Genomic DNA, 22642 nt, shown 5'->3' with positions numbered 1-22642 from the left:
GCATCTTCACAAGGTCTTTCCCTTGTGTTGTGAAGTTTATATGCACATTAAGCACCAAAAACATGCTCACCGCTCTCCTTCCGGAACGTTGTAACGACTGAACATACCTGTAATGACATGCTGTTTATACCTGCATTCAATTGCTTGAACTGACAAACTTGGCACCTTCAGACATCTGACAACTAGCCTTCAGGACAAACAAAATTTTAAAAGGTCCACAGTTCTTTTTATTTCTTTTGATTTTCCCATGATGTCACACAAGGAAGAATTACATTTGAGGGTTTGCCTTAAAATACATCAATAGGTGTGCTCTAATTAACTTAAATTTTGTGAGTTAACCTATCAGAAGTTTAAAAGCTTTGCCATCTTCCTCCATGCAGTAGACATTGTAGACATGTAGACATGGTAACTCTAGCAGGCTGCAGTTGGTTTAAAGTCAGTACTACCTTAAAAAAGGAGGAAAGAAGTGTTGCCAACCTAATTATTCAGCTTATTTAAAATTCTGTACAAAGCTTATGGCAGGCTATTTTAATTGCAGGTTGATACAATTGTTTAAAGACAGAGTGACCTTAAAAAAGGCCACAAATTTGCCAAAATTATTAGCCGAGGTGTCTGCTTAAGTATTGGGTACCAAGACCGTATTAGAGTGTTGATTTTACTGAAAAAAACTGTGGTTTTTGTAGCTAGTATCATACATTTGTTTAAAGGTAACAAAATATTGTTGGCCTCCTAATTATCCAGGTTATGCATCTCAAACAACAACCCAGCAGAAGAGTTTGTTTAACTGAACGGCATAGTGTCTGTTGTGGGCAGTTGTGATTCTGTGTTTATTATAATAATAATAATCATCTTTATTGGTCATTGCACATATGCATTACAACGAAATTTGTCCTCTGCATTTAACCCATCCCTTACAGGGAGCAGTGGGCTGCCATTGTGCGGCCCCTTGTGTCCCCTCCAGAACACAGACCTCCTGTTCTAACCACTAGGCCACCACTCCCCTTGTGTTTAAAGACAACACTACCTTAAAAATGTCACTTTATTTTGTCAAGGTATTTACATCAATGACTTGTACCAATATCGCATTAGCCTGTTACTTTTGAAGAAAGAATGGATAGTTCTGTTATATGTAAAAAAAAACTTTTAATGGGGTAACTATTCACATCTAATCTCAATGAGATAAACCCTGCTCTTTTTTAGAAAGATGACACACCAATGCCCCTTTTTCATTAGTACCTATTAAGTTCAACTCATCTCAGCTCTACTTGACTCAACACAGTTTGGGTCGTTTCACATTACAATTGTGTACCACCTGAGTCATAGCAAGCCAGTCCCAGAGTGTGAAAAGTAACTTGATGTCATTTGTATACGACACAAGCACAAAGCAACAATGGAGGACCAGGAAACAATGATAAACCTGCTGCTCAGTCTATGGCTTTTTGTCAGACTCAACATGAAAGAAGAGAGCCAGAGAAAGCTGTGGGTGGCAAAACCAAACAGTCTGGAAAAGTAGAGGAGCGTGTGGGAAGCCATATCAAACCGATGTCATAATGTCGGTTTCTGTTGGACCAATATGCGGGGAAGAACTCCTGAAGCTCGAAGTTTTGAGGTAAGACGACACTTTATTGTTCATGGCTGGACACGGACAAGGTACCAGGCAAGCACAAAACACAAACAACACATAAGGAACCAGCGGGGAACAAAGGAAACAAAGGGGCTTAAATACAAACCTGGACAGCAGGGGGAACTAATGACACACGTGACCAGACAATCAGGGGAAAAGACAGAACAGGTGTGGGCTTGGGGTGCAGGGAGACAGAAAACAAAGGACTAGACCAGGTAATAAAACAAAACACAAACTCAAGAACTCAAAGCACAAGCAGGTATGACAACCGAAGGGTACGAGCTAGACGACGTCATATGGTAGTCGACATGTGTGGTATCCAATGTTTGCTTGCTATAGTGGTCATATACACAATAAGCTCAGCATACAGCAATTTAATAGTTGAAGATATTTGTTATTGTAGTATGCATGATGTCTGTGTCTCTCAGATGGCTGTCCTGTTGTACATTTGTCACAACAGACAGTCAGTCTAGATCTTTAACCAAGTGGTGGCATGTTATTGTTCCACGGTTTCACAAATATTCAGTGGTTGTAGAACTTCAGGATGTCTGAACAAATGTTTAGCTTCCTGTACAACAAACTGACTTACAAAGATTTTGACAAATAAAATGCTAAAAGAAGAATACTAAAAATAATCCAACATTTGGATAAATCACTTTTGGTTTATTCAATCATAAGGGATAAATCTTAATACAAGCACATAAGTCACAATTTAGTTTATTAATGACAACATAAAAAAAATTTACTTTTCACAAGAAGCAAAATGGGACAGCATCCCTTACAACAGAGGCAGGGGAACTTGGATGGTCCAAATTAATAGAGGTGGAAGAATACCCCTTGCATGTGAAAAGAGATTCTGGAACAAAAAAAATAACTTATTTTTGTCTGTTATGATATTCATACATTTAAGGACATGCCTACTGGTAATGCGTTTTACTGCTGCACTTTTCATCAGACAAGGCTTAATCTGTGATGCCAGATAAAGTAGTGCATCCCATTGTTTCCTTACCTGACCACATTCTCAACCAACAACAGAAAATTACAAAAAAAGAATGGTCAAATACACAACTAATATGCTCTTATTGATATAAAGCATAGTAAACACCTCATGAATACCAAATGAAATGATCTCTTCACCTCTGCTCTAGCAATGGGTTTAACAATGTAGAGAAATATGGTGGTTATTGTAATTACAGGCAATTTTATCAGCTCCCAAACTTCAAAACAAGAGACAATAATATCCCGTTTAGGAACTAAAGTAATGTGTCACCAATTAGTTATTCATTTTTGCTCCATTTCTTTAGATTTGAAAGTTGCCAACAGAATTCTCGCAATGTACAACAGGATCAAGGAATAGGGTGGATAAAAATGAAGCACTGAAGGGTCCACTAACACCAACCTGTTTCAGCTTATGACATTAATTGGGGTCATTACAAAACTCCCAGCATGCATCATTCAAAATAAGCATGAGACTTAAAACACATACCAACTAAACTTCCACACATACAGTGACCAAGAAAATCATAAATACATTAAATCGAGGAAAAGGATGGTTCACTAGCAAAAAAATTACACAAAGTCTTCTAAATTCAAAGCAAAAAAAAAAAACATTCCTCAAAGCAGGTGCAAAATGTGAAGTAAACAGATTGCTGTTCACCGATTGACCATGGGCGTAGTCAACTGTATGAGTCTGAGTGCAATATTAGGTGGCAATTCGATGGGGAGACACTGTTGGAGGACAAGATGTGTGAAGTGAGTGTTTATTTTACTCTGCACAGCACAGGAAGCCCCAACTCCAGCTGTCAATGGAAACACAACAGGTTTCGTGCCGAGTGAAGTCGAGTGGACTGTAACCGTACGGTGCTAGAACCGTGAACGGAAAAGAGGCGTCAAAGTTTGATACTCTTGGTTTAAGCTAGGGCTGCATAATATATCCTGAATATATTGTCATTGCAATATCGGTGTGTGCAATATTGATATCGCAAAGGACTATTTGATGGCCAATATATTCAAAGTGTTATGAGCTTGCATTTTTCATGCTAATATTAGACTAGTTAGAAAGAGTCTCACAGCCAAAGATGATTACAGTGGGCACAAATGACGTTGCTAAAAATGCTAAAGGTCACAGAGTGTAACAAGCAATGATGAGAAAAAGAGGAAAGACCAAACTAGGTATATATCGCAACTGATATCCTTATTGCAATATTTAGTTCCCAAGAGATTAAAACCTTTATCATATATTGATAAATTCCTAACTGATAGAACATAAATGAATGCTACATAATTACTTGCTAGCAACAAATTGGCAGCAAAGAACTGCAAAACTTAAATATAACAAATATGAGGGTTCTAGGAATAATGCCTGATGATAAGTGCTGCATCTGGTACAAAGCGAGTTGTTATTGTTTTCAAGATAAAGATTTTAGGAGATGTTAATGTCTGGGACATATTGCATCAGAATCTATAGTTATGAAAGGGATACGATTATTTGGTCAAAACCAAATATAAAAGCTCTGATTGGTAAGGCCCAGGAAAAAAACCTGGAAAATTTAAAAACTAATATACAAAAACATAGAGAAACATGCAATGGTCATTTTTTCTAAAGTTCTAAAAAAGTAAGAGTTTGAAATATAGTTTTAGTTTAGAATGCATATAACATATGATACCATGCATTGAATGCACTCTTAAAATATTTGCATCATAGGTCAAATATGTAATCAGAAAAATAAAAACACAAACTTAAGAAACTTAAAACATAGCAAAAATTAGGATATATCTTCAGTATAGTCCTGTGTGAGCAAAAAAAATTCTTCACATTATTCTGGCATGTAGGGAATTATTTGATCTTAACTGAGTTTACCTCTTGTTTTCAGTGTATGTAAATATATGGTTTCAACTGCATGTTCTCCCTCACATGAAACATGTTTTTCCCCGAATAGGTTCCCATCAAATCAATTGGACTGGATTGAACAACCCTCAGGACAGCCCAAATAGGAACTGGTTGTTCTCTTTCTAATCAGCCGTTTATTGAAATTTGATGTCAGACCTTTCTTGTACTTTCGAGATGAGAACATTAAATCCTAAGTTGCTTGCCATAATTTGGCCATTTCGTGTTCAGATGAGTGAGGAGAATTGGAAAAAATGCAATAAAAATGCAGATCATTTCTAACTGAATCCATCTGACCAAAATTGGCTTCTCAGGAACATTTAAAATTTTTTTGAAAGCTCATCATGAATGCCCAGCACTGTTATCCAGAAGAGCGACGTGTTTCTTGAGGCACATACAGCATACCGCTAAAAGATCAACATAAAACTGGCCATTTATGGTTGGACTCCACACAGAAAAAAGTCACACGGTGCCAGCTGAAAATGCTCTAACTGCCATTTAAAATGTAATGTGCACCCTGCTCTTCTCTTTGCTTCGGTTTTCTCTCCTTCTCGTTCCACAGCATTGCACCTTAGTGTCAACGCTTTCTCCCTGTCAAACTGTCAAGTGAAAGCCTTCCCTTAAATTGTTATTGGTTTCATTACGAAGTCACAGAGGTGAGTAATAAATGCCACGTACGTCTCCAGCTTAATGCCGTTTTTAGATGGCCGACAGTTGTTCTCCCACACTGGCCAACAAACACACGGCGAGCATCAATGCAGTCCTGCAGAGCTTCTACTTATTATGCCACTGTGTGCCCTTTCACGCTTTTCTCACTCCCCGGTGCTCTTTCTAGGATCGATAACGGCCCCAGCTATTGAGGGTGCTAAGACCTTTCTCTCGTTAACACACGTCTTATTTTAGTTACAAGAAAGCCTGCCCACCTCATCCCAGTAGGCATTCACAGGACTGTTTTGATTTTCATCCCTTTTCAGGATGGGTCTATTATTCCCATTTGTGGGGAAGTGTGCCCTAGTTTTTGCGGGTGTCTAAACCCCTTTACATCTGCTGGTTTGAGATAGTGAAGGTTTCATCCCATGGCCAAATGGGTATTGAATAAGAACGTGAGAGTCTTTGAATCTCCCAGGATGTGGAGAATTCTGACGCTTCTGTCACATCAAGGATGCCTTCAGGATTATCAGCACCAACACTTACCTCAAGCATAAGAAGAGGAAGAATGCGATGAGCAGAGCCACCATGGAGATGCAATGACCCAGGAAGTTTATGATGACAGCAATTTGGTAGTGCATCTTGCCTTTTTTCTGCAGAACAAGGAGAAATGAAAGGTGAATCTTTCACGTCTTTATGATTGACAGCGTTTGCATTTACAGATGGAGGGAAAAAAGATGAAAAAAAAACCAACTATTTTTTTCAGTTTTTGGGTTCTGCCTACTGCTGTGATTCTGAACATGAGTGCACAGCAGAAGTGCCAGGACTCACTCTCAAATTAAACTCCAAACTTGGGCATTATTATTAGATGAATCTACACTTACAAACTTATACAGCCATATTTTTCTTTCTATTTATGTCTGGCAGAGTTTTGGAGTTGTTTGTTGTCTCTCTTTGGCCAAATTCTGCCTCAGCATTGTTTTGATATAATTGGGTGGCTAAATCCACATGGTGCTTTTCAAATTTAGGAATCAGTTTCAGCAGTTTTGCAATCAATGTGGTTATTTTGGTATAGCCTATTTGCAATTTCTTGTTAAAGAGGCATTCTGATTAAAAACAGAGCACAACCAGGGACAGAACAAAGTCAAATATAAGTGCAGCAAAGTTTCACAAAGAAAACGCTGAGTCATAAAAAGCAGATGAAAATACAACCTTTTAGGAACAAGTTGTAATAAAGAGTGTAGTGCTTTCTGAATAAAAGCTATTTTGCTTTTTATTATTCGACTGTGCTGCCTCGCGTAATTTGTTTTCATCTTTCAAACCAAACCTTTACATTTCACAGTTTTTACTAAATGCAGAATTTTGCTATAAGCAGAAAATGTGACATTTTAGAAAATATTGTGATATAAAAAAATGTAAGAATAGGAAAAACATACGAAACCAGAAAAACACAAGAAAAAGAATGGAAAACAGTGAAAAAGAAGAGAAACTACAACCGTGTACCTTCTGTTTTACTATGTTCTTCAAAATGTTGCATTTTTAATTTCACTTTTTTCTTAGAGTTGTTCTATTTCACAAAAAAATATTAAATATTGAAAAACACTGAGAAACTATTGTTAGACAAACCTAGAAAAACTTATTTTCAAAACTTTGCATTTTTTTTTAATCCTTGCATTTTTCCATTTTTAAGATGCTGAATTCACCATTCTTTAAATAAATTTGCCATTTTGGTCAGATTTGTTGTTGGGTTTTCTGTTTTTAAGTTTTCTGTATGGTGGAGTGTAATTTTTGCTATTTTAAAGTCTCAAAGCTGCTGTACCTTGTTAAACCTGCTTCTATTTTTATTTAGCTGATTTTTTGGTCGCTTTTTGTGGTTCTTGGTTCTTTTCTGTTTGCATGTTATAGTTCTGAAAGAATAAAACCCTCCAACAGAGAATGCAAACACTAACTTTGAACAAATGATAGGCCCAATCATTAATCCACACATGATCCTCCTAGCCACCACTGAGAAAAGATCAGATTTTTAAGATGTGGAGTTAAAAACAGAATACAGACAGACACTCATCTGCAAAATCCATCCAAGACCAATTTATAGGAGTTTAAACAGAAGACATTCACATCTTCCTGTAAATTGGAGCCTAAGACTACTGTCTGCAACTTAGATATCCATTGTGATCGGATTTGGCCCAACACTGCCAGCAGTAATCTGTGCTGTGAAAGAATTTACGTAACCTGCTGGTGTCTATCCTGGGATTAAATGTGGGCATGTTTAATCCCTACCCCATCCACTCTGAAGCAAATCATCTGTTTCATTGTGTTTTGGTTCCCTAGCTCAAAACTGTGACTCCTAAGTCAGTTGTGGACACAGAGCAAGATGTCAACAGCTCTTTTCTTTCTGATTCGAAATCATCCCTGATGCTTTAATAATCAATGTAGGAGGAGTTGTGAAAATGAAGCTCTTCTTGAATGTATCATCGGATTATAATACTATCGGGGTCAGGGAGAGATCACCGTCATTGTGAACACTGTTAGTTTCCTGATAAATGCAGACAAATCCTCTTGGAGCAGGATGAACAAGAAATGATAGGTTTGAATTAATTTCAAATATATTATAATCCAAAACTCACGTCACGTGCAGTTCAGACTGATAATCAGTTTGTGCTTTCATAAAATGTATATTCCCTCTGGTTTGACTGCTGCAGTATTTCCAGTGCTTGTTAAGGTCAAGTGCCAGTTTGTAGCTTGGTTTAATGAAAAACTAGCAAAGAACTGGTTTGATTTTCCACAGTCAGATGTCCAATACATAGCCACATCATTTATCCATTTAATATCCATTCCCACACACTCTTTAGCCTCTCTAGTGAATTCTGAGCCTCATTAGAGTATGGCAGGGCAGAATAGTTTCTCAGTGTTTTTGCCTTACTATGCCTGAAAACAGATGCTTCGATATCAATAGATTACAAATGTGCAATGGAAACTGGCATTTTCAGAACACTGAACAACATTTATGGATAATGTTCCAAATGGGATTCATGGAGCTTATTTTTAGCAGCATCTAAGAACTAGGCGGTTATATCCAAACACTCAGAAATATTTGTAAAAGCAGCTAAAAACTATAATTATTGTTTTCCAAATTTAATTAACAAATAAACTCGTCATGCAGCTCAAAATCATAGTTTAGAAAGAGCAGAAAGATTTAAGTTTGATTTCTTCCTGGACTATTTATTAGTAATTTTCTTTTGAGTTAAGGGGAGAAGTTGCCATACCAATAAACAGGGTCAAAACATTTCAATTAAACTGTTTAATCTTTGTGACCATGTCCTCAGCTCTGATGTAAGCAGTGTCTTTGTCCCAGAAGAGACTTGGGGCTGCTGTTGTACCAGACCTTTGTTCCTGGAGCTGCAAGAATGGATTTGCGTACAGAGAAATAAAACCTGGTACCAGGTTAGAAGTAGCACCCTAAGTACCTTAGTGTATAAACTTCTGCTTGTTTTACCCAGGCTATTGATTTCTTCCAGCTGAACCTTTTTGAATTGACCTGGCAAATGTGATCAATTGCAGTGCATGGTTTAATATAGATGTAACTGATAGCCAGTGACCTCGCAAAGGTTTGCAGTACTCTTTGCATATTTGGCTGATGTTACAGCGAGAAATTACAATGGGTTTTATTCAATTTGTATGTGATAAATCAACAAAAGTAGAGCATAATTGTGAAGTGGAAGTTTTTTTAAATGTTTCACAAATAACTAATTAGAGAAGCAGCCAGGAATCCCAAGGTAAATCTGGGGGAGCTGCAGGAATGTACAGCTCAGGTGGGAGGACCTATTAGCTCAGCCATTAGCGTAGCAGTCCTCAAATCTGGTAATTTTGAAGAGAGGCAATTAGAAATCCACTGTTAAAAGAAAACAATAAAAAGTCCCGTTTGCAGTTCAACATGAGCCATGTATGGGACACAACAAACACGTGGAACCTAGTGCTCTGATTGAGACTAAAACTGAGCATTATGGCCTACATTGAAAACTCTATAAGCAGAGGAAAACTATCACCTTGAACACACAATCCCCAACAAGAAACATAGTGGTGACAGCATCATTCTATGGTGATGTTTTTCTTCAGCAGGGAGAGAGGAGCAGGTCAGACTTGATGGGAGGCTGAATCTAGCTAAATGCAAGGCAGTAAGGGAAGAAACCCTGTTTAAGGAAAAGACTTGAGAATGGGGTGCAGGTTCATCTTTTAGCAGGTCAACAACCCTAAACATCCAGACAGAGCCACAGTAGAATGGTTTAAATGAAAGCATATTCATACAGTCCAGTCAAAGCGTGTGCCTAAGTTTAATAGAGAATCTATGCTGAGACTTTAAATCAAAGCTCACGAAGGCTCTACATCTAATCCGATTCATGCCTGAATTAAAACACTGCCTCCACAGTGATGTAAAAGACTAAATGTCAGCTGTTGCCTTCAAATTAGCACAGGCAGTTATCTGGATTGGGGGCAATTACTTTTCACATAGGGACAGATTGGTTTGGATAGGTTTTATTTCTTAATGAACGAAATCATTATTTAAAAACTGCTTTTAGCATTTAATCAGGCTGTCTTTGACTGAAATTGTGGTTAGTCTGATGGTCTGAAACATGCATGACAAAAAACAAAACCAGTGGAGATCTCTAAGGGGGAACATCCTTTTCCACTGTATGTTCAATTTCTGTATTTATTTGGTCTCTAGTAATTATTCTCAGGAGGTTGCTGTTTTTATCGCAAGAAGGACATTGTGAAGCACAGTTTGCTCCTGCATTGTCATGGTATAAAAACAGAAGTTAGATTGGGTTGTCTCCTCCTCTCCCTCTCTCCTAAAGACTGGAGAACACCAAATAGGCCGGTAACAGACACCGCTTCATGCTGGGCTGGCCAACCCTTCAGGGCATAACTCAAGAAAACAGGGAACTTTAAAATGCATAGCAGAGAGCAGAGATGAGCCTGAGAGAAGAGGAGGAGTGGGATGACAAGAGGATAATATAAGACCATCTTACCACCAGCCTCAAGACTCACAAAATATGTGGGCCACAAGAGCCAAAACTAAACCTGACACACTTTCTATCTACAACAAAGACACTGAGAAAATAACCTCGAGCAGCACCCAAAAAGGGAAAGATAGTTTCATATTCTCCTCAAACAAACTTCCTAATAAGCGTTTGATTCACTCACTTTGTCTGCCTAGAAGGATCTTTGAATATTTGCCTCCTTTAGAACATATTTCTGCAGTTCAGCACCAACAAGCTTATAGTTGCATTGGTAGCTTTATTTGTGCATGTGAAACAATTGACAACGTTATTAAAGGTTCCAAGTGCAGCTGAGATTTCTGCCACACACAGAGCCATCTTCTTCCTCCTCTAATAAAAAGAGGGATCAAAGTCAACACTGTGTCGTCCTCTGACTGTTTTTGGTTCTGTTTTTTCAGATCTAAGATGCCCCTGATATTCAGCCATTTAAAAATGTTGAATCCTAAACCTTCACAGAGAAGCTACTTCCCCTTCCTTTCCCCTGGCGTCAGTCACTCTGCAGCTGCCAGCTGGTGATTTATTTCACGGCTACAAAAGCAAGAAAAAACAAACAATTTTAAAAGGTCAGACACTCTATATCCATCTTCTGTCTGGATCGATTGAACATCAGTCTGACTTTTTTGAAAAAGCACTAACTGACGGGTTTCAGTACCAACAGCAATTCCACATCTCCACAAATCTTTGATGACTGCAACCAAAGGACATGCCTGCAGTGTGAGGATAAAAATATCAAAGGAACGAGGCGATATTTTATATGCTTTTTACTGTCAATAAACCAGCAGATGGAAACCAGCACAGTCTTAGGCTCCAATTTGTACTGATCCACAACCCCTGACAGAAAATATGAAGTCCCCACTCTTAGAGGAAGAATCACTAAAATTAAGTTATATGGTGAATATTGAGGCTCCTCCAGTTCCTCCAGGGGGAGCCCAAGGCGTTCCCAGGCCAGCCGAGAGACATAGTCCCTCCAGCGTGTCCTGGGTCGTCCCCTGGGCCTCCTCCCGGTGGGACGTGCCTGGAACACCTCCCGAGGAAGGCGTCCAGGAGGCATCCGGTATAGATGCCCGAGCCACCTCAACTGGCTCCTCTCGATGTGGAGGAGCAGCGGCTCTACTCCGAGCCCCTCCCGGATGGCGGAGCTCCTCACCCTATCTCTAAGGGAGTGCCCGGCCACCCTACTGAGGAAACTCATTTCAGCCCCTTGTATCCGGGATCTCGTTCTTTCGGTCATGACCCAAAGTTCATGGCCATAGGTGAGGGTAGGAACGTAGACCGACCAGTAAATTGAGAGCTTTGCTTTTCGGCTCAGCTCTCTCTTCACCACAACGGACTGGCACAGCGCCCCCATTACTGTGGCAGCCACACCGATCCGTCTGTCGATCTCCCGCTCCATTCTTCCCTCATTCGTGAACAAGACCCCGAGATACTTAAACTCCTCCACTTGAGGCAGGAACTCCCCTCCAACCTGAAGAGGACAAGCCACCCTTTTCCGGTCGAGTACCATGGCCTCGGACTTGGAGGAGCTGATCCTCATCCCAGCCGCTTCACACTCGGCTGCGAACCGCCACAGCACATGCTGTAGGTCTTGGCTAGAGGGGGCCAGCAGGACCACGTCATCCGCAAAAAGAAGAGACGAAATCCACTGGTCCCCAAACCCGACCCCCTCCGGCCCTTGGCTGCGTCTAGAAATCCTGTCCATAAAAGTTATGAACAGGACCGGTGACAAAGGGCAGCCCTGCCGGAGTCCAACATGCACTGGGAACAGGTCCGACTTAGTGCCGGCAATGCGGACCAAACTCCTGCTCTGCTCGTACAGGGACCGGATGGCCCCTAGTAAAAGGCCCCCGATTCCATACTCCTGGAGCACCCCCCACAGGGCATCACGAGGGACACAGTCAAATGCCTTCTCCAAGTCCACAAAACACATGTGAACCGGTTGGGCAAACTCCCATGAACCCTCGAGCACCCTGTAGAGGGTATAGAGCTGGTCCAGTGTTCCACGGCCGGGACGAAAACCACACTGCTCCTCCTGAAGCCGAGGTTCGACTATCGGTCGGACTCTCCTCTCCAATACCCTGGCGTAGGCCTTACCAGGGAGGCTGAGGAGTGTGATCCCCCTGTAGTTGGAACACACCCTCTGGTCCCCCTTCTTATGAAGGGGGACCACCACCCCAGTCTGCCAGTCCAAAGGCACTGTCCCCGACCACGCAATGTTGAAGAGACGTGTCAACCATGACAACCCTACAACATCCAGAGACTTGAGGTACTCATCCACCCCCGAAGCCTTGCCACCTCGGAGCTTTTTAACCACCTCGGTGACTTCAGCCTGGTTGATGAAAGAGTTCAACCCCGAGTCCCCAGCCTCTGTTTCCACCACGGAATGCGTGATGGCAGGAATGAGGAGATCCTCGAAGTACTCCTTCCACCGCCCGATAATGTCCTCAGTCGAGGTCAGCAGTCACCCGCCCCCACTATAAACAGTGTTGACGAAGCACTGCTTCCCCCTCCCGAGGCGACGGATGGTTTGCCAGAATCGCTTCGAGGCCAACCGGTAGTCCTTCTCCATGGCCTCACCAAACTCCTCCCAGGTCCGAGTTTTTGCCTCTGCCACAGCCCGGGCCGCAGCACGCTTGGCCTCACGGTACCCGTCAGCCGCCTCAGGAGTCCCACAAGCCAACCACAGCCGATAGGACTCCTTCTTCAGCTTAACAGCATCCCTTACTGCCGGTGTCCACCACCGGGTTCTGGGATTGCCGCCGCGACAGGCACCGCAGACCTTACGGCCACAGCTACGGGCAGCAGCATCGACAATAGATGCGGAGAACATGGTCCACTCGGACTCTATGTCTCCAACATCCCCCGGGATCTGGTCGAAGCTCTCCCGGAGGTGGGAGTTGAATACATCCCTGGCCGAGGGCTCTGCCAGGCGTTCACAGCAGACCCTCACTATGCGCTTGGGCCTGCCAAGTCTGTCCGACTTTCTCCTCCTCCAGCAGATCCAACTCACCACCAGGTGATGATCAGTGGACAGCTCAGCCCCTCTCTTCACCCGAGTGTCCAAAACATGCGGCCGAAGGTCTGATGATACGACAACAAAGTCGATCATCGACCTCCTGCCTAGGGTGTCCTGGTGCCAAGTCCACTGATGGACACCCTTATGTTTGAACATGGTGTTCATTATGGACAATCCGTGACTAGCACAGAAGTCCAATTACAAAACACCACTCGGATTCAGATCGGGGAGGCCATTCCTCCCGATCACGCCTCTCCAGGTGTCACTGTCGTTCCCCACGTGGGCGTTGAAGTCCCCCAGCAGAATAATGGAGTCCCCGGGAGGGGCACTGTCCAGCACCCCCGACAGGGACGCCAAGAAGGCCGGGTACTCTGCACTGCCACTCGGCCCGTAGGCTGAAATGATAGTCAGAGACCTCTCCCCAACCCGAAGGCGCAGGGATACGACCCTCTCATCCACTGGGGTAAACCCCAACACGAGACGGCTGAGCTGGGGGGCAACAAGCAAACCCACACCAGCCCGCCGCTTCTCCCCGTGGGCCACTCCAGAGTAGAACAGAGTCCAACCCCTCTCAAGGAGATGGGTTCCAGAGCTCAAGCTGTGCGTGGAGGCGAGCCCGACTATTTCTAGTCGATATCTCTCGACCTCCCGCACAAGCTCAGGCTCCTTCCAACCCAGCGAGGTGACATTCCACGTCCCTAGAGCCAGCCTAAGCATCCAGGGATCGGGCCGCTGAGGTCTCCACCTTCGTCCGCCACCCAATCCTCTTTGCACCGGTCCCTCACGGTTCCCCCTGCAGGTGGTGGGCCCACTGGGGGATGGCCTCGCATCTCTCGTTCGGGCTTGGCCCGGCCGGGTCCCGCGAGGAGCAACCCGGCCACCAGGCGCTCTCCGACGAGTCCCGACCCCAGGCCTGGCTCCAGGGTGGGACCCCGGCTCCGCCGTACCGGGCGACGTCACGTGCCTCGATATTTTATTCTTCATGAGGGATTCTTGAACCACTCTTTGTCTGACCCATCACCTAGAGCCTGTTTGCCATGGGAGACCCTACCAGGGGCATTTAGGCCCCAGACAACATAGCCTCTAGGATAATTTGAGCACTCAAACCCTCCACCACGTTAAGGTGGTTTAAAAGTTTTTCTATCTAAAGAAACCCAGCAGATTGCATCGAGTCAAAGACTTGTAGCATTCACTCCTCCTGGATGAGCATGTAGAGACAGTGGACAGTCACTGGTGTTGACTTTGCAGCAATCCCTCATACTGAGCATGCATGTAGCGACAGTGGAGAGGAAAAACTCCCTTTTAACAGGAAGAAACCTCCAGCAAATCCAGGCTCAGTGTAAGCAGCCATCGGCCACGACTGACTGGGGGTTTGAGAGAACAGATCAGAGACACAAAGAGAACACAGAAGCACTGATCCAGGAGTACTTTCTATGGGAAAGAACAGTAAAATGTTAATGGATGTAGCTCCTTTAGTGGTTTCATCTAGGAAGAAAAAAACAGATAAACTCAATTTCATGCGATCAGCAGAACGCATTAAATTAACACTCTTCAAATGACCCTCCTGCATGTTTAGCCACAAAAATTTGTTTTTTTTGCAGCATTCCTTTTTCTTTGTGTCTGAACCAAATGAAGGAAATTATGATTGATTGCAGCTGCAGTATGATTATAAATCAGTGTTTTAACTTCCCTTCTATCCGCCCACATGTGTAGCATTAGCTTGAAGTGACATTTCAGGGCTAAACCACATTTTGTTTTGGGACCGATAGACTTTTATTAACAGAGTCCTCCAAATAACCTTTTGACAGCTAACTGTAGCGCAGTTAAGTCCTGACAATTAAGAGATAGAGTGATTATGTGGAGAAAAGTGAGACAATCACAGAGGCAACTGTGGCTCAGTGGCTCAGTAGGAAGAGTAGTCGTCTTGCAATCAGAAGGTTGTGGGTTTGATTCCAGCTTCCTCCAGCCATAGGTCAATGTGCCCCTGGCAAGGCACTTAACCTCAAGTTGCCTACCGATCTGCGTATGAATGTGTGAGCGTTAGTGAGTGCAATTGGGTGAATGTGGCTCTAGTGTAAAGCGCTTTGAGCGGTCTGTATGACTGGAAAAGCGCTATATAAGTTCAGTCCATTTACCATTTGTAGAAGCAATCATTTGGACATGTCAACAAATATTTAAAAAAACCTAATTTGCCCTTGATTGGAAGCTCTATGCAATGTCTTGGCCCATGGGGTGAGGATGATCATGAGACAGATGAAGGATCAGCTGCTTAGGAGGAGCTTGATAATGATCTTAAGAGTAGCTGTAACAACCCTGTTTGGAAGAAAAAATATGCATTAGTATGACCTAAAGGAGACTATATCCACTGTCCAGCATAGAAGAGGAACGATTATGCTTTGGAGTTATTTTTTTGCTAGGTGAACTGATTGACTTCAATCGAAAGTGAATGTCCAGTAAACTGTGAAATCTAGGATGAAAAACACTATAGGTGGGTCATGAACCAGTCTTCCAGTATGACAATTACTTGTGATGCTCTGCGAAGACAAGAAAATAGTGACCAGGGAATTAAATAAAGGTTATAGTGGCCTAGTTCGTCTCCAGATCTCAGTGCTTGGCAAAAATCTTTTGAGTAGCAGACAAGAAAACCAAAGGATTCAAAGAAGTTTCCGTGCCACTGTTGTGCTTGCCAAAAAAGGTTTCTCCACAAACAAGCCCATGATCAGATCAGCTCATTGAGGTGATCAGATACAGTATGGATCTCAATCTACTGGAATTTTTGGATGGAAATTTGGAGAAAAACAAATGTCACACTACAAGCGTCAAAGCTGTTCTGTCATCTGCCATATGGTTATATTAGAATTGGGCTTATTAGGAATATTATTTTGGATTAGTAAAGCCCATGCCTCGAAAAATTCAAACTATCAGAAGGGCCAAAGAAGATGCGACAAAATACTAAGTTTAATGATTTTTGGTTCAAGATTCCAATTCTTTCTCATCAAAGCCACAAAGTTTAGTGGATGGCAGTGATGCTTACTGTATGATTATTTCCTTTTACAAAAGAAAAGGACAAAAAGAACATCCACCAAGAGCAGCAATCTTTTATTTTTGTCAGTATTGTTAGCTATAGAGCGTTAAATATGCTGAAAAACATAAACCCAGTAAGATTTTGCTCTGAATTAGATTCACATTCTGTGCACCTCCACAGCCGTGCTCCAGATACCCGAAGCTGTTAATTCATCATTGATTTATGGTCACAGAGGTAGCTGTGAGGTTAAAGAGCTCACAATTCATGTTTTGGGAAAGTGCCATTAAATCAACATTTGATCAATATTCTTTGGATGACCGTGCCTACTGCAACTTTCTCAAAGGAATATTTTAAATCAGATGAGGACTGGAGAACAATCACCTTTTCATCCGACCTCTGAACCTCGCAGCGAACATCTGATTTTCTCCTGTGATTTTAATAAAAGCAGCACTGTGCTCATTAAAGTCGTTTTTGCTGGAGGAAAAAACAGCCGATGTGAATTTAAGACAGTGAATGGTGAATTGTTAAAGCCGGAGAAATGGCAACAGTAAAATCTGAGATTAGTGGAGATAAGACAGAGGCCATTTTAAGTTTAGTCCTGTATTTTACTCCTTTTCTAATGCTCGGCTGTGGTGGCAACAGAGAAACTTGTTCTGGTTGTTTCTGGACCTTTGTATTATTTTATGTTTTTGATTAAATTCTACTTTCTTTGCTCTTTTATGTCTGTTTTCCTGCTTTTCGATCTCCTCACAGATGTCTCGGTTACTAATTAGCACGTATCCTTTGTTAGTCTTTAAATCTCTCAACATATTTTGTCACTTTTTTCTCAGTTTTCCCACTGTAATATTTTATCCCTCAAGTTTTGTTCCTTGGATTTACCACTGTGACAGCTCCTTTTGTTTTGAGTTAATTTAATATAGTCATTTTGTTTCACATCCATTACTTCCTGCCTGTAAAGTTGGCATTTGCTCTCTTTTCTCTTCAGAACTGTTGCTATATTGAAACAAATCTCTCAGCTCACATCTTGGAATGCCACAGGGTTCCCATGACAGATTATAGCTAATATTTACCACGTTTTCTGGAGGTGCTCCAAGCTGGACTGGACTTCTAGTGTAGAGTATCTTCTGTTCAGAGGGTTGATTCGTGGGGTTTCTTACAACTGGAAAGAAGAGTGACTCTTCCTTCTGCTCAGATACCATCTTCTGACCATAAAAATAATCCATTGAGTTTCTGATCTCCTGTCCTGTCTGTTGAGACTCTGGTTCAGATTTCAGAAGTTTAACTTGTGTGCAGCCAAAAGAAGGGCTGATATTCTGTGGATGAGTGAATCAAACAACAACGTCTGATAGCTGAGAACTGACCGAAAAATGTAACTTCTGGAGATAAAACTGATCTGATCTTTACCAGGTTCTAACATTATTCAAATCTAACCGAAAGGACACAAGAATTCCACACTGTTTGTATCTATTAAACAAAATTAGAAATAATCTAAACGTTAAAAAACAAAAAAACAAAGCACACCCTTGCTATTTCACAGGACTTCGAGTGAACGCAGCAGCCAGGTGCTGCTAAATAGCATCAGTATGAGTACCTCTAGAAACAGGAGTTTGTCAGTTTGCCGCTCTGAAACAAAGAATATGGGTTTTATCAGTTTGACAGATGCATCCACTGCTGATTAAGGTCTTTTTGTGAGGAAAGATTTACTATGACAAGACCCACACAGGCTCTCTATCCCTTTCTCACACAATTGTGCTGCAGCACAAAGGGTACATCCTTAAGGTTGAGCTGGTTAAATATTTTTAAATCATTTACTGGACACAGTTAACTTCAGAGACTACTAAACATTGGTTTGGGTTGGGGCCTGTTTCCATTTACGGATGCATTCGCCACTGTCACTTGATGCAACTGAACACTAGATGGAGTTGTCTAGGAATAATGATCAGTGAACATACACTATTTGCTGAGCTTGTCTGTGCAACATTTCGATTCAGCAGATGGCCAAAGCAAACACGCTGAGTCACATGTTTCCATCATGTAATTCTTTCTTTTAAATGCAGTATAAATCCATCTGATGTCTTATTGTCACTGCCTGATTTAGGTCAGAGTGTTCAGTCTGCAGCTCAGTCCTAATTAAAATAAGCACTCATCACATAATAACAATGAACCATCCAGGTGGAGCCTGAGACAAAACAAAATATGCAAATAGATAACACCAACATGTGCAGGGATAAAAATCTGGAGCAGAACAGGATCAGAACAAGAGAATTCATGCACCTCTCCAGGGGAAATGCTTTAGAGAAAATTAATCGCTCCTGCTGTTCATTTTAAGAAATTTAGGCATAAAACATTTTTGTTTGTTTTAAAGAGGAGAAAATGTTGATTAAAAGGGCGTTGAGCTCCCACAAACACATGAAACAAGCATGCATCTACAACCTTAGGCAAGATGACACTAAAATCATCCAATGCACATTCAAACACACTCATTGTGCTTTGAAGCGGATTCCTTCCAGTGATGCTCATGGGCGATACACGGCCAATGGTTTTATTTTTAGATATTCTCCCCTCGAGAGTTTCTAAGGATGCACTTTGAGAAACCAAACCCTGAGTCCATATTTACTATAAATAAGCCTGAAGCCAAACTTCTTCCAATCTTAACCTTGCTTTTGTTGTTGTGGAGGTTTTTTTTCTGATTAGTTGCAGGTCCCTGCTTTGAAGATACACTCCAAAAAGCCCCATTAATCAGGAAACATACATACAAATAGCACACTGTCAAGTCTTACCTCCTCGTGAAGTATGGCCTTACACATGGAGTAGTTCCCCTTCAGTGCCCACGTACCATTTGCAAGACATTTCCTATAAACGTTGTCTGCACAGAGAGCGAGACAAGAACATAGAAGAGATTATTAATACGGGCTGAAGTGACTTGTTTTCTGTTTGACTAATATTTTAGCATCTAGTTTAGAAATGTAACTTACACCAAGAGACACATTTAATGACACACTTAGTAAAGATGTGTAAAAATCCTTGGAATAAATTAATCTTTAATTCCAGCAGCATAATCTCACACTCAAAGATACAGAAAAGTTGAATCTTTAATTTGATTACATTTGGGTATGAGTGTGAAGATAGAAGGGATACTATAGTTTTATTTAATCTAAGGAAGCCTATCCTATACCTTTAATGAGCTAGTTATAGTGTGGTAGGATATAACTATACACTTTGCAGATTTTTACTTCTCTTACCATTCTCCTAATGTGTGTGGTGGCAAGATGGAAATGAGTCCTCATCCAGCCTAGCTACTGGTAATTTTGTTAAAAGCAAAATTTTTTGAAATTTGGATCCTTTCCCTTGTAGTATGACCATCATTTTAAACAGACTTTCATTTCCCAGAGAAATATCGATTTTATTCAGCATGTATTTTCTCTGTGCACCCGTTCTGCATAAAATCCAGGTGGTGTTGCAATAAATGGTGAATTTATTTAAGGTTTTTACAACTCTTTTCCAATAAGTTCAATGTTGCTCTATTTGTGTCACTGTGACCTTTTTATGCTTTTGATATTAATAAGAAGAGATGTCATTAGAGGTATTTGTAAAAGCTGTGGATTTTAACACATTTGCTGTCAGGGCAGTGAACCGCTCTGTGCCTCAACTCTGCCATTAAACTGTACATTTAGCCCTGATTTATTCACAAACAACCTGCATTAAGCCGGCATATTTGCATCATTTGAGCCTCAATTACTGTTAACCTATTCCCAAAACATCTTAACATTTAAATTTGAAGAAAGGCTTGAAGACAATTAACAAGCTTACGTTTTATTTGTTTTCTGGCACAAAAAGAAACAAATGCCCAGCATTGCTGGATACATCAACCTGAATATTGGAATAAGTTAGAATGATGGAGTAACAAAGGATGAGAAAAATTTTATTTTTCAAGCAGGCTTGCTGGATCATATTTTAGGATTGGCATTACATAAAAGAACTGAAAGAGGACATTGTGGAAATGAAAGGCATGGAAAGAAGTAATCTATAGTTAAATAGGAAGACAACTTTTTTTTAAATGTAACCAGTAATGTAAACCAGTAAATTCCTGGATCTAATGTTTTGTGAATGAAGGTCCTACACTGCTCTGAAAAAAAAATGTCCCTTGCAGATTTTTTTCCTGCTTTTGCTATTTTCTTACACTTAAATGTTTCAGAAGAAAATCTTATATCAATATATATATATAACCTATGTAAATAAAAAAAGCAGTTTTCATATGATGATTTCATATATTAAGAGGTAAAAAGTTACAACTGCCATCAAGCGTTTATAACTGACAATGAGTCTTTAACATCACTGTTGAGAAATTTTGGCTTATTTGTCTTTGCAGATTTTTTTATTTTAGCCACATTGGTGAGCTTTTGAGCATTAACTGCATCTCAGTCAGATTTGAATCCAAACTTTAACTAGATCCCACCTGAATCTTAATTGTTTTATGAGTCATTCAGAGATAGACTTGCTTGTGTGAGTTGGATCTCTGTCTTGTTGCATAACTTAAGCAGGCTTGAGTTTAAGGTCACAAACTAATGGACTCTGCATTCTCCTTCAGGATTGTCTGCTAGAGGGAAGAATTCATGGTCCCATAAATTACACCAACTAGTCCAGGTCCAGGACCTGAAGCAATAAAGCTGCCCCAGACCATCTCTACTACCATGCTCGACGGTTGATATAATGTTCTTTTTCTCAAATGATGTAGATTTATGATAGACATAAAAGTACTCACACCACACATCTAAAGTTCCACTTTTGTTTTGTCAGTCCACAGAATATTTTATCAAAAGACCATCAATATGGTTTTAAGCAAATGTGAAATGAGTGTTTTCTCTTTGGTCAGCACTCTCAACTCTCCCATGGATGCACGTTTTGGCCAGTTTCTCTCTTATTATTGAAGCACCTTAAGTGAGACAAGTGTGGTCCGCTGCGCTTTAGATGTTGTTCTAGGGCAGGGGTGGCAAACCAGTTCAGCATTAAGAGCCAAATAAAGCCTATCATCACCTTAAAGAGCCAAACAGCAATTTTAATATTAGTTACATAACACATTGCTTGCTCAAACTGTTTTTTTTTTCTTTATCCTTAAGTCTTTTTCTTAGTCCCTTATGTCTTAGTGGGACACCTGACAGTCTTTATTTTTAACAAGTTGTCTTTAAGTTTGGTTTGTACTGTGTTGTGGCCACTCGAAGCAACTCTTTCACGTGTGTGTCAGTAAGAACAGAACAATGTTTGGACTTCACTTGCTTAAGTGTAGAAAAAAGCTGATTCACAGACATATGTTGATGCAAACATTGACATTGGCTTGAGTGCAGCCGGTTTTATGTTGGGGTATTTGTCTGTGGGCATAATTTTCCAAAACTCTGTGGTTCCTTCTCTCAAAGCACATTTCAGTCTGTCATCCTCACAAAGTTCAATCATCTCCAACTGGGAGGCTGCTTCATCTGTCACCAAAGGGGCCTTTAAACAGTCTGAGTCTGCAGTAAATGGGTTGATGAGAAATGTTATCTGAGGTCATTTTTGTTTCAGGTCATAAAACCTTTCCTCAAAACATTTCTGCAGATGTTTAGTTAGTGTTGCATAGCAGGCTGTTTTCACCTCTGATGATGCAGTTGCCTTTAACAAGGATGGAAAATGAGTCAGGTCTCCCTTCTGAAGATGGGTAGAGAAAAGCTTGAGTTTGCTGATAAACGTGAACACACTTTGAACCAGGTCAGGCAGCATTTTAAGCTTTCTTTGAAGATCTAAGTTCAGCTTGTTCAGATGATTCAACATGTCGACTAGAAACACCAAATCTGAATTCCACTGGGGTCACAAAGCTCAGCATAGTTCTTCTCTTTCTCCTCAAGGAACAATGTTACTGGTTTCAACAGTTCAAAAAAACGAGAAAGCATGTCACCTCTTGATAGCCATCTGACAGAGCACTGGAAAGGCAGATCACTGGAAAGGTCTTCAACATCAGCAATTAAGTTTTGGAACTGTCTGTGGTTCAGAGCATGAGTGCGAATAAAATTCACAATTTCCAGCACAGGTTTCATGATATGTTCCACATTCAACTTCTTAGATACCAGGTGCTCTTGGTGGATGATGAAGTGGAATGTCCAAAAATCTGGGAATCGATCATCAGCTTTGCACACCCCTACAAGGCCATGTGAAGATCCCAGCATAGCTGGTGCACTATGTGTGGTTATTGCAGTAAATTTTGATAAATGCAAATTAGATTTTTCAACAGTCATGAGTGTGTCTTTCAGGTCAATGCCCCGAGTCCTTTCTTTTAACTGCACAATGTCAAGCGACTCTTCTCTAATTGTGCAATCCTTTGAAACTGTCAAGGTTTGTGTAGCGGAGGACCCTGGAATGC

At 41.2% G+C, this 22642-nt stretch overlaps 1 protein-coding gene across 1 annotated transcript in view; it reads right to left on the bottom strand.

Annotated features, from left to right (window-relative positions):
* Positions 1 to 22642, bottom strand: part of LOC124874700 (corticotropin-releasing factor receptor 1-like) — a 146600-nt gene that overhangs the window by 28387 nt on the left and 95571 nt on the right. Inside the window, exons 5-6 of the mRNA XM_047376174.1 lie at positions 19035 to 19120; positions 5706 to 5812 (exon numbers count right to left, since the gene is read on the bottom strand). Coding sequence (XP_047232130.1) covers positions 5706 to 5812; positions 19035 to 19120 — 193 coding nt within the window. The remainder of the gene's footprint in view (positions 1 to 5705; positions 5813 to 19034; positions 19121 to 22642) is intronic.

This window comes from Girardinichthys multiradiatus, chromosome 10, assembly GCF_021462225.1.
Source record: "Girardinichthys multiradiatus isolate DD_20200921_A chromosome 10, DD_fGirMul_XY1, whole genome shotgun sequence".
Taxonomy (NCBI): Eukaryota; Metazoa; Chordata; class Actinopteri; order Cyprinodontiformes; family Goodeidae; genus Girardinichthys; species Girardinichthys multiradiatus.
The sequence above is the reverse complement of the archived record's forward strand: the minus strand, read 5'-3'. Positions and strand labels throughout refer to the sequence as shown.